We start from the raw sequence: 13569 nt of genomic DNA, 5'->3' as shown, positions 1-13569 counted from the left end.
TAGCTTTCTGTCTACATGACATTCATAATGCTACTTCAGCTTTAAGATAAATGCCCGAGACTTCCACCTTGGATGGTCATACCCAACATGCTATCCCCCCACTATCATCCCCCCAATATCTTTCTCTCTCTTTCTCTCTCTCTCTTTCTCTCTCTCTCTCTCTCTCTCTCTCTCTCTCTCACACACACACACACACACACACACACACACACACACACACACACACACACACACATAGGGCTTCATAGATCCTAGATCCATGTATCCATTCCTTGGGATCACAGGTGGCTCTGTGCCCAAAAGTGTTTCAAACTAAGTGCCACTCCTAGCAACTCAAGTGCCTGAAGAGAAAGTCAATGCATGGAGAAATGTATTCCAATCCTCCCAGTAGGCCTAATCAATAGAACAGGAGGCCTAATCAATAGAACACAAGTAACACGATCCCCAAAGCAAATACAGTGTTGGCAAAATAAATAGATTTAACTGTTTTAATGTTGTTTTTGCTGTTTGATATGCTGAGAGCATATCAAAGTAATTTAAATCTAGAATTAATTTGAGATCATGCAGATTCGAAAGTAACCAAGACAAGTAAAAAAAAATATATTTTTACAATGAATCTGCCTCTTAGGTCCCAGGCACTAACAGCACTACATTCGTTTGAGCTATTCAAATTCTGTTGAATACTGAAGTAGACAGATTTTGATTCAGTGTAGGCAAGTTTATGGGGAATAAGGGCATGGAATACAGGGCTATGCCCGAATATAAAGGCAAGGGAATGTCATGGCCTGCAGGAAATGCCGCAGACTGCCGATGGTCAATATCTCTGAGCTGGCGCTTAGCAAAGGGTGGTTAAATGGTGAGTCAGAAACAGTTAATTAAGGAGAGTGCTTACCCTGACCTTCATGTTCTCCCACCTGCAATCCCCCTCTGCAGGACATTTGCACACGCTGTCAAAACACAGCAATTTACCGCACCACAAGACTGACATTGTAAAAGTGAATCCTGCACAAATGGGTCGTGTTTACATTCTGACTATTCTATTTGATCTATTCTATTCTGTCTGATTTTGTTGCCTCTGATAGTTTAACACATAAAGGAATAAGCTATTAAATAATATAGTAAACATCTAATCCGATTGTCTTTATTATGGGGCTAACAATGACAGATTATGGACCAGAGGATATGAACTAGAAGAGAGGGAGAGATAGAGAGCTAGTGCAACAGAAAGCTGACATGAGAGTTTGGGCTTCCCTGTTAATGTCAAGAGTGGCGCCACAGCCAATAATGGATGCCTTTTACCTCATTTAGAAAATTTACATTTACAAGTAGTCTTGCATTTAAAGAGATACATCCGCAGTTTACAATTCTGTTATTCTATTCTTAACATCACCAGATTTCAAAAGCTCAATTGTTCAATAGTTTTTGCAAAGAAATAATTTCAAAAAGAATACTCTTTACTTGTTTCCACTCAATGCATTTTGGTTGGAAGATTGTTGTCCATTGGTGTTTGAATCTGCAGTATGTAGTGCTAGTGCAGGAGGAGTCTGCAAAAACAGATATGCGGCGAGGATGCTCTCAAATGCCCTCTAAGCAGTAATGCACTTGCCATTGATTATGTGCCTCTGCAGAAATACGCAGCCATTCCCTCTAAAAATTAATTCTCCTTAATCCAATCACAACCATTACCAATTATCAAAAGAGGCATGCAGCAAGTCATAGTGATGAGAAAAAAAGTATTTAGGATGGAGCAGAGAATGCCCATGAAAAACAGGCCATTGTTAACACAGTTTCCGTGAAAATCTAAACAGAGATCTTGCCTGGGTTCTGCACGATCATTACGTAAGATGGATATCCTGATCTTGAAATGTTTTGTGTTGACCACAGCTCTTTTACAACCGTATAGTTTGATCTGATCCGCAGGCTGACCAGCTAGCATACCATCTTGTGGAAAAGATGGTTTTGCACTTTGTGTGTTAAATGTAAGGGCTACTCAGCTGGATTGGAACAAATTCAGTACTGACGGCAGGATCTATACATTCACTGGCAGTGGACAAGGCAAATGTGCCAGTCAGAGATGAAGGGAAGGCAGCCAGCAGGAGAGAAATAGCTTTCTCAGGGCAATCTATAATGGGGTCGTTAAAAGCATCACTCTGCTGATCCAGAGCCATTATCTAATTGCAAGCCTGGATCTGGATGTGATACCACATCAATCTCTCTCTCTGCTCTCTCCCCCTCCCCTTTAATGTTGTTTTACTTAACCAGCTGAGACAGAGAGAGGGCGAGAGAGAGGGAGAGAGGGGGGGGGAGGCAGGGAGGACAACCTCGTGTTTATATTCTCTGCCTTTGGGATGCTACATTTGTTTAATATTTTAAATTAGTAGATAAGTGGGTAACATGGGAAATAACCTCATAATCTACCAATCGACAAATCGACAAATCAACCTAACAAATTAGGCCAATATTTTGCCTCCTTTGTGTCCTTGCCATGGTGATTTGTGCAGGAACACGGAATGGGGTTATTTTCAGGAAAAATACTATTTCTATATTTAACAGGCTTTGAAAAGCCATTATCAATTATTATTAATTGTATTAATATATATATGGGGTAAAACAAACTTGAGGAGAACATAAGAGATAATTTGTGCCATTGAAAACCTGTGAGTTATTCTGTGACATGTAAAATGAGCTAGCTAGTAGAATGTCCATTCTGCTCCATTCCATAAAGGTTTGTCAGGTTTACCCATCTGCATAATGGACAAAAACAATACAAGCACTCCAGGTGACTCATATACCTTTCTCTGAAATCTCTGTTAGCTTTGACCAAAAATGAAACATTTAATTCCATGCCATAATGGAGGAAAGCCCACACAATCTATGTATTTGTTTATGTAAAATGATTTATTCTACTAGCACAGATTCTTGTGAGGTTTGAAACTAGTTTTATTGTAGTTGTAGAATAAAAGGACCTGGCCCCCATTTAACATAGGATAAAAACATGCTCGGTAGACAGAGGATGCGAAACAGGACTGTTATATTGCTGCCATTTTTCCTCACATGGAAAGATTGATGATATACTACCGTAATTTCCCAACCATTAACCGCAATTTATATATTGATTTTATAAAATGTCTGCAGCCCTGTGGGTAGTACTCGGATGCGGTACACATTTGTTTCTCATTGAGCTATTAGACACCTGATAGTTAGTAACTCACTGCAACCGCCAGAGGGTGGCGGCAATGTACCTTAAATTCAACCTCCATTAAACAACGTACTGGTAAAAAGATGAACATGACACTACCAGATAAAGGACTTCAGGCGCTTTCTCCACTGCAGGAACTCTAGGCACTCACCAGGTGGTGTGGGAACATGTTCAGGAACGGCCCCAACACTTTCAGCCTTTCTGTTTCCATTGCATTGCAGGAACTACAGACTGTAGTAACTTAATATTTTGGTCTTCAATTAAATAATAAAATATTTCTTCTGCTTGTTGTTGTTGTTGTTGTTCTCTCACTCTTTGTGTGTGTGTGTGTGGCATTTAGTTTTATGTCACAAAATTATGTCACGTTGATAAACCGCGGTTAATTCACAGGTGTGGTCAATATATCAGGAATCGCTTATGCTAAAATATGGAAATTTGGTGCTTTAACTTGGCTACATTTACTTACATCTCCTAAAGTTCCAGTTGGCTTGCTCAACAAAGTGGTTACCTATGGCAGATCAAAATTAAGCAGCTAACACATGCTTGTGTGAATGGTCAATCTTAATGGAATTGTAAAGGCTTATCAATAATTGCATATAGAAGCTATTTACCCAGTTTCAAACAAATCATCCATAAGAAGTTGCTACAAAAAGTTACATCATGTTTTCCTCTGGTCCTCTGACATGATAAATCCTTATGGAACATCTTTACAAAATCATTCAATTGTTCCCTACGTGGAACAGTTTGAACCTTGGGCTTGGTTCCCGATGATTGCTGCTTAAGTATTTTTTTTATTGTTTATGATAATATATACCTGTCTTATTTATGATAATATATACCCGTGTTGTGCATGTCATGGCAGTTTTAAAGTGGTACTGCTTCACACTGCTTTAGGAGACCTAGGGATCTTTCCTATTTATTGCTGTTTCAGTAAATAACCTTGTTTAAGGTTGAAGATTGGTTTGAAATATATGGGAGTAAAAATGTAGGAAAACTACTAATCACCGGGTCTTCACAGAACAATGAAATGTGGGTTAACCATTACATCTTTAATTCACGGTTTGTTTTAATACTTGGGACTAGGGGCCATATGTTGTATTGGTTTTGGGACTAGGGGCCGTGTGTTATATTGGTTTTGCAAATACAGCGGCCACATTTGGCCTCTTTTGACAGTCTTTTGATGCTGTCTATGTTAATATCAGCCTCCTCATATCGCTGTTACCAATATTACAGTAAATGCCCCTCTTCTGTTTACCAAACAAATGGCATGATTGTTTTACTCAACCCTATAACACTTGTTATCTGTATCATGTATCTGTATCATGTATCGTATCTGCTACATGAGGTTTTGAGACGTTTACGTCATCAGGATCAATATTTTCCTGAAAAACCTGTGGTAAGCAATGTGATACGTCTTCTGCCCTCTGGTGCATTATCTGTGTACTGGAAGTGCACTGTAAGCATTACTTGGCCTTTCCTTTGAATGTAATATCCAAGATGGCAGCCTTCATGTTAAAACTCACAAGTATTTGGCAGGGAAGCTCTTTGGCAATTTACTGTGCTGCAATTTACTTCCAGAATAACATTTCTATTTTTATTATTATTTCAATATAAACATTATACTGTATTGAAGCAACTTATAGTTACTTAATATTTCATAATTTATTTTATAGTAAAATTTTGCAATTCATGATGCTGACAGAAAAATCATACCTCAGCAACTCTATGGTGACTCAAAAAATGGTAGATGGGCTCAGGACCCATTTCGTGGTGAAAAAATGTTGCAACATTTGACCACTGGGGGATGCTAAAAACTTTCTTTTTACCTTTAGTAAGGCAAAATTAAAATGTTGTAAAAAGGTTAGTTTAAAAAACAAAAAGAACCAACCCACATGAAATATTCCCTCCATTGGCTTTGTATTGCAATTCATGATGCTAACCATAAAAGATCATATCTCTGCAACTCTTTGATGACATGAAAATTCTTGTATGGACTCAAGCTCCCTTCATGGGGTAGTGTGCAAAAAGGTCACATCATTTCATCACTGGGTATGGACTTTTCATTTTTTGCCTATCACAAGGCGAAATAAAAAGGCGGTAAAAAGCTTACCGTTTGAAAAAACACAACCACATGAACTAACAGAACCACATGAAATATTGCAAAATGTTCCAAGTGGACTGAATAATATTGTTTTTCTTTCCAAGATAAAACTTTTGATCAATAAATTGTCTTAAAGGCCTGATGTAGGAAGTATGATACAAAAAAAAACATATTATACATAAATGAGTACATTTCAATAAAGTGCTCAACTTAAAAAAACATAGATCAACATGTTCTGGCTATCCTTGGATGTGTCAGTCTTTACAGGGTTAAATTATACCTATTAATAAACATAGATCATATTACACACCACAATGCAGTACGTCTAGTTTTTTTATAGCTGTTTGCATATGTGTATGATTGTAGCTTAAATGTAGGCCCTCTGTAAATGACCCCAGGTACATATGAAGGCCAATAATAATAATAATAAAAAAGAATAAAACTACACTTGACAATTTTCTAAGGATCTAGATGGAAAGTCACTGCATTTATGACACTCATTTTCTTTTTAGGTAGTTGGCATGCAAGACTAAATGTTAGTGCATCATTCCATTCAAAATCACCCAAAATCTAAAAATATTCCCTGGGGACCAACTGAGAATTTGACGACCTGCTGACTATATTATACAATCTCTTGGAAATTACACCTACTGACAAATGTGTAGGGGAAGAACACAATCCGTCAGTAACTACAATGCATTTAAAACGTGTTTTATTATTAACAAAACACCATAACAAACTGAACTGTCCATGAATTAAACAACGCCACCTCAACGACTCTTATTGAATTAAGGTCACATCTTATTGATTAGTGTCCTGTTTTCGTGCTAAGAGGGATACGGGCACCATTAAAGGATTTAGAGGACAAATGCCTATATTCTCCCAGTTCTCTTTCACTTGGGGGGCCTGTGGCACCGCAGTGGACTCCTCGCTCTGAATGCCGGATGATGTTTCCCCACCCAGGTTGGTGGGTTCAGCAACAAGGCGTGATGATATTTCCTCACCCAAGTTGGTGGGTTCAGCAGCGAGCCGTGATGATGTTTCCTCACCCAAGTTGGTGGGTTCAGCAGCGAGCCGTGATGATGTTTCCTCACCTAAGTTGGTGAGTTCAGCAGCAAGGAGTGATGATGTTTCCTCACCTAAGTTGGTGGGTTCAGCAGTGAGCCGTGATGATGTTTCCTCACCCAAGTTTGTGGGTTCAGCCACAATGCTCGTTAGTGGTGGGTTAAATGGAGTGGCTAGTCGGGCGTACATTTGCAAAAAGTGTTCCTGCAGATTATCACAGTCCAGCAGAGGAATCTCCTCAGGGAGAGACATGATAAGGTCCACAACCACTGCACACTCTAAGGAATCACACAAATAGATTATTATTATTAGATTATATGTTACAAGAACAGAGGAGATTAAACCTACAGATACAGATGACGGAATATTCTGCTCCACTGTTGAATAACAAACTACATTAACAGTACTGTTTAACAACTTATCTTAAAAGCACACTAGCAAGCCATTCTTAGAGACAATGGTGCTTACTTTTTTGGGAGTTTGTGAGGTTATGACTGCCTTTTAGATAGCTTGGTCATTTTAAACCAAATCCAAGGGGGTTTCTTTTCTGCATCTGTTACACCATTTCCGACCATAGGAATAATATGCCAACGTGCACAAGTTTATACCTGAGAAGCTCAGCAGCTCTAACTTCTCAATGTAGTACTGGTTATTTTTGAGGTGTAAACTTCACTGATTGACAGACACAATTTTCAAAACACATGAGTGTCACTGCTGTTTTGGACAACTACAACCAATAAAAACATGCCCCTTGAATTGAAACTATAGTAGTAAGTTGTAAGTAAGTGGGTTTTCATTAGGTTTATATGGAAAAAGACGAGGGCATGCCCAACTTACCCATTGGTGTGAGATGGCGCTCATGGCCACCCTTCCTGACTGTGCTGAGATAGGTATAAATCTTTTCAAAGTCCACTGTGTTCTCCAGTCCGTCAGATTGAGAAGGGTTGCCTTGGCTAGATTTAGCCCCCTGGTCATCCCCTGACCTTTGGCTGTGCAGGGACAATGACGATGACAAGGAGGACACACCTACAGGTGATGAGCTGGGCTGTCTACTCACTGAGGGCGAAGGTATTGCACTGGTATACGTTTCTGAGACTACTGCCGTGGCAGGCGTGCTAGAGCTCAAAGAGGGCTTGGAGAGTAGACTGTTATTCTTGTCCGGGCAAGAAATATTGGGATTTGACACACACTCCATTCTTGAAAGCCGTTGTGCATCCCCAGTGGAACCAATCTGGGCACCTGATTTCGAGCCGTTAACAGTACCACTGGTGGAGAACCCTGAAATTGTCTGTACACTAGTTAAGGCTGATGATGGGGTTTTTAGGGGGCGGGGAGGATCGGAGTGCTGGAGACTGCAGGGTTCTGTGCCAGCTATAACCAGCATCTGTAATACAACACAAAAAAGGCATTTGAAGTCTAACCCTGAACACAAACATATGACAATCAGGGAATATACTCTACATCAAGCTTGGCATACTGACACTGGATGAGTGATGAAGTTAAAAAGGTGAAAATCCATACCCGGGAGAACGCAGAGGAAATGTTTTCTTCATGATTTCCGGCCATTCTCGCCATCAGCTCAGTCCATACCTGGATAGGAACCCTCTGTTCACGTTCGTTCTTTAGCTGTTTCTTCGCTTGATGGAACACTTTTCTTGCAACAGTTAACTTCAGAGGCTCCAACAACGATTCGACCTAAAAACAACTCAAGTCGTGAATAATGCCTCACCTGTTAAATGCAGATGTACCAAGCACGTTAGCTAGACTACTGTATCATCTGCTAGAGATGGTTTAATTCAGATTAATTCATTCATTATCCAGTATAAAAAAAGAGATTGCCAATTTACCTCCTGAATTGAACGTTTAGGCACACGGGTCTGGAGAGCACGCGTGTCTATGTCATCGAGACAAGATTTGAATTGTTGCCGGACTCCTGCTGCAATTGTTCGAAGTTCTCTGGATGACCATTTTCCCTTCACATGCGAATCTTTGTTTAACTTTGTCTTGAGTAATGGTTTCTTTTCCACACACTCAACTACGGACTTCGTAGACCTAGTGGAACGGGCGGGGGGCTTCATCGCTTCGAGCTATTGAGGAAAAGTAGCACGTAATGTTAACGGTACCATACCACCTAGCGTTATCTCTTTTCGCTTCTGCTACTGTACTCTGCTAATCTCTAATACATGTTTTGAAATACAAGTTGAGGGTTACTGGTATTCAAACAGCACAATTATAATTATTGAATTGACCAATCTTTACTTACGTGGCAAATGTTCCTAGCTCTGCATTTGTTGCTACGTTTCAAATTCGTTTGAGACAGCAAGCCATTGTTATTGCAATTCCGATTTACGTACACCACTATTTAGAAATGATCTGGCTGCCGTCAGCCAAACTACCGCGTCACTTTGGTTCTCTGACGGGTGAGCCGCTGGTTCAAAAAGTACGAAAAAAGCGAAACGTTCATGATAGTCGCGTTGGCTGTTACTGAAATGTTATCGCCCGGGACAACGTCACTGTCATGGCTCCTTTCTTTAACACCCCAAAATGCTGACTTTCGAAGCACGATGTTATGTATTTATACGTATTGGCCTGGGTTACTTTTTGCAAAAATTAACTAATTGCCAAAAAGTATTGGCAGCGGTGGGATTTGAACCCACGCCTCCGAAGAGACTGGAGCCTTAATCCAGCGCCTTAGACCGCTCGGCCACGCTACCATAGGTAACTGAGAATAATGGGTCGTTTTTTCAATTATTTTGTAAAGCTATTCTTCTCAGAAAAATGGGATCGGCCACTAGATGACAGAAGTGCTACATCACCAGGAGCAGCAGATCTGTTTTTGATATTTTTAATAGTGCATGTTGGTGCTTACACACAGTGAATGTGACACATGCAGCTAAAGCTGCCGTTCTTAAGAGCCATATTATGTTCTAAAACTTGCAGGCTAGGTAACTAGGTCACAGTCAGCAGAAGTGCCTACCAGCAACAGCACAGTTGCCAGCTAAGAATCGTCGTATTTCACAATTTTTTTGCCCTGTATACTAATTATACACTCATTTAAACTTCACAACGGAAAGAATGCATGTGGTGTGTTTGTTTCCTTTATATATTTTATGGCCCATTGCTTAAGTAACAAAATGCTTGTTGTTGTCTGCTTCTTTTCCCAAGTCCAGCTTGAATTCCTCACTGACTTTTGGTGTTTTTGCAATCAGGTGAGGCAGAACATAAAATTCCCACAACTGAAGTTTGTTGCTTTGCATTTAAAAAGGGATAGGCCTACTCTTTGATTTTCCATTGAACTCCTTCTAAAAGAGGCCTGGAAATGATCCAAAAGAACAACAATGCAAACACTTTAAGATATATATGTAAAGATATGCATAATATAAAATGATATAGAGCAAGCACTAAGGCGATGATGGTGAACAAAAATCCCTTTTAACAACAAGAAACCTTGAGCAGAACCCAGTTCATAAGGGGGGACCCATCTGACAGAAAAGGGGGATGGGGGTGCTGGAGAGAAAGGACTGGGCAGATAAGAGAAACAAGCAGCAGATCAATTAATACATCAGTCAGGACAATAGCGTACATGCGGAATATACTCAAGGATATAAAGGTAGGCGGCTGGTACAGTGCTGCGCAGTGTAAACATCACTCCCCAACACCTTAAGCGACATGCTAGCGTCAGATGCTACCACCCATGGGGTTTAGCCTCCTTGCTAGCACGACCTCCTCCCATGCTTGAGGTTGCGAGTCAGTGTGGGACTGTGCTTGTCTACACAATGTTGAATGCAGGTTTCAGATACATGCACGATTGATACTGAAGGAAAATGGAGAGAATAAGCAGCATTCAGAATATTTGGTGTAGAACAGCTTGGTTGGTATAGTGTGCATAAGGTCACTACTAGTATAAGGGTAAGCAGAGTTATGGTGCTGACAACTGATGGAAATTGATATTACCATTGATTCATATATTAACAAGTGCATTGCAAGCATGTATGACCCATGGTGAGGCCCTCAGTCGTGGCCTATCCTCTCCAGCCAGGGTGAATTAATACACATCACCCATTTACCATGTTGCCTTTGTGTGTGTACCTTCCGGAACCCATGTGGGGTAACCTCCCCCCTACCACTCACAAGCCCCTGTCCCACCTCTCACCTGTAACACACCCCAATGATATATGACCTCCCACAGCTGACCATTACTTAAACCCTTACTGTACATTGATATTCAGTCTTTACCCTGTCTACCTTGATGTGGAATTGACTCCCTATAGGTGTACGTGGAAATAAACCTTCAGAACCTTTGATTCACCTCGTGGTACCTTTATCTTTGTCTAAAAGTTTAGCGTCAGCTATTATTCTATCACAACTAGGCCAATAATGGCATCTGATTATATCACAGGTAAAAAGACTGATACAAAATATGTTTACAAGATGTATCAAGGATCATGAGCAGAGGCATAAGTATAAATTATGCATAACGGTGTGGTGTAAATGGGCCACTGTAAGCTTCTGCAAGTGGATTAGGTGGAAACGATGCAGCAGCATCCCACTTTAGTGAAACTAGCTGGCAAATGTGCTGATGCTGGTTTGCACATCTGTAGGCTGTTAACTAGTAGACATCCTAGTAGGGTATTTTAGACAACTGTTTTGTTATAATGGCAGTTTTAACCAGTTTGTGTGGAGAGTTGTGTAATGGCATCTCAATCCATGTGTGCATAACCAGATTTGTAAACGTTAGAAAAAAATCTCTAAATGTGTAATGATATTTCCAAGTGTATTTAGATTTGTACATATGAAGACAAATTTGTAAATACGTGCATAGATCTGTGAATGTGTAGACAAATTATAAAATGATACACATAGATATTTATGGCTGAAAAGCTAGGTATTTTGCTCCAAGAGCTGGAAGTACAGACAACAAGTAATCAGTTAGATCTCAGGCGGGCCTAGCAATTGGCTATCCTTTTAGACGTGATTTTTGCTACATATCCATGCCACATGCCAATGTCTGTGGAGATTTGTCTGTACTGACATGGTTTTGTTTACCCTGAGCTGAGGTATGGCAAACTGAAGCGTCCAATTTCCGTCCCTTTTCTCTGTCTGTACCCCCATCAGACGCCAGCGGTAGCACCTAGGGACATTAATCGGGCTGGGTTCCTGTGGCTGCTGATGTGCCGATGCAAGGCAAGCTTGGATGCAATATCGATTGCGTGCTGTAAGTACATGTTTATGGTTTTTCAGACATTTTGATTTTAATGCTGTTTTGCTAAGTTAGGACCTGAAAAAAGATTTAAATGTTACAGTTATTGTGGCATGTGCATTTGTTTGTGCACCCTACTGAGTCAGCACTTAGTAACACTCCTTTGGCAGATATCACAGCTTGCAAATACTTTTTTAAGGCAGTTCAAAGTTTCTTTATTCTTGATTTATGAATTTTCACCCACTCTTCTTTGCAGATCAAGTTATGAGGTCAATTCATGTTTAAGATTTTCAACCATGCTTAAGTTTGGGGACTGCAGGACATTCCAAAAGCTACTGTTTGCATTTCTTGAAGTAATTCATAGTGTATATTGAGGTATACTTTGAATCATTGTCCTGTTGTAGAGACCAAAATCTTGTAGGCTTCCGTTTCTTTACTGACTGCATGCCATTTAGAGGAACCCATTTTTCCCTTCATTAGTATGGTGTTTCCTGTGCCACTGGCTGCTAGAAAACCCCTAAAGAGAATAGATTCGCCCACATGCTAACAGTCAAGGGGTTCTTTTCCTGAAATTCTGCTTCTTTTTCCCCCAAAGACACCTTTGGTGTCATAATAACACATTTATAATTTATAATTGTGGCATTTACAAAGTTACCAACTTTCAAGGCTGACTTGGCATGCGAATCGGTGAGACTGTCATTAGATTAACCAAAACAGGTGCATTTTTTGGCATGAGATGCATTGAACAGGGTTGTCTACAAGTCAAAATGTCAGAATGATAATGCAATTTATGTATTGCTCTCGTCAATGTTAGAAATGTAACAGTAATTGGCAACATGAGCCTTCTTCTTGACCACGTTATAAAACATACAATACACTTATAATGTGCTGATAATGTTAGATAAACATTGGTGCGGAAACATTTCAATAAATCCTCATTTATAATGTTCCTTTGCTGCAGGGGTTGTAGTCACTTCTTTTGAATTTCAAAAATCAACAGAATATTGATTTTGCCCAGCGGTGCCTAAACTTTTGCATACAACTGTAGCAGCTTAAGGCATAGATACATTCAGATCTATACATACACACGTATACAAAGAGACATTTACATACACACGTATACATACGTATACAGACATAAATGGCATAAAAGTGCTCAGCATTACAACACATTACAGCACATTAAGTGCAACACCATAAAATATTCTGAACTGCTCATTAGCAGTACAAAGACATCCACATTATCTACATCACGTGCGGCATGTTTACATCCGGAGGTCAATAAGTCCAAGCAGACAAGGGAACAAAAGAATCTCTGTGCCCAGTGGAGAGCACCTATAGGCTGGTATTAACAGACCCAAATTCACTTGGTGAATAGATAGGGTCTGACCACGCTGCATTGGGGATTGTTTCCAGTTGTTGCATTCTGGGCATAGGTTTAAGATTAATTTTGAAACCATTAAATCAGCCTTTAACCAATTGGCATTGACCACTATGAGATTGCTATGCTTCCTGCTTTGCCACTAATGGTCCAAGCTAATGCTAGCGCCCCCTGAAGTGAGGTAGGCTCAAAGCCCTTTTTCAGCAATAGCCAAACATCGACAACCGTTTTGTAAGTTGGCCTCTTAGCTCATTATGACTCATTTGTAGGGTAAGGCCACCTTGTGAACAATGCAAAAATCTAGCACTTCAATAGCCAATTTGGACAGATATTGCACATGACATTTTGTGAACTTTATTTAACTGCAGAGGCCCTGTGCAAAAGCAGATTTATATTCTTAGACAATGTCAGACCCAAAGTTCAAAATATTTTTCTGGAATATGAGGCAAATGTTCAGATAGTTCTGAACTGTTTACATTTCCAAAGACACCACTGCTTCAACCCTTCACATTTATGCTAAGCAATTATGCCACATTATTGAAGGTCACCGTCTATGCTGTCCGATGATTTGCCTGATATCCAATATCAAAATAAAATGTCCTGGCTCTGTCCTTGATTCAATC

General features: G+C 40.0%; 1 protein-coding gene across 1 annotated transcript; it reads right to left on the bottom strand.

Moving 5' to 3' along the window:
• Positions 1 to 6101: 6101 nt before the first annotated feature.
• Positions 6102 to 8443, bottom strand: snapc2 (small nuclear RNA activating complex, polypeptide 2; the record flags this gene model as incomplete). The annotated part of the gene is made up of 4 exons (XM_080839801.1): positions 6102 to 6643; positions 7203 to 7749; positions 7887 to 8060; positions 8213 to 8443. The coding sequence occupies 4 exons, from the start codon at positions 8441 to 8443 to the stop codon at positions 6102 to 6104; spliced, it is 1494 nt and encodes a 497-aa protein (XP_080695927.1).
• Positions 8444 to 13569: the final 5126 nt, after the last annotated feature.

The sequence above is a fragment of the Sprattus sprattus genome, assembly GCF_963457725.1.
Source record: "Sprattus sprattus genome assembly, chromosome: 5".
Classification (NCBI taxonomy): Eukaryota; Metazoa; Chordata; class Actinopteri; order Clupeiformes; family Clupeidae; genus Sprattus; species Sprattus sprattus.
The sequence above is the reverse complement of the archived record's forward strand: the minus strand, read 5'-3'. Positions and strand labels throughout refer to the sequence as shown.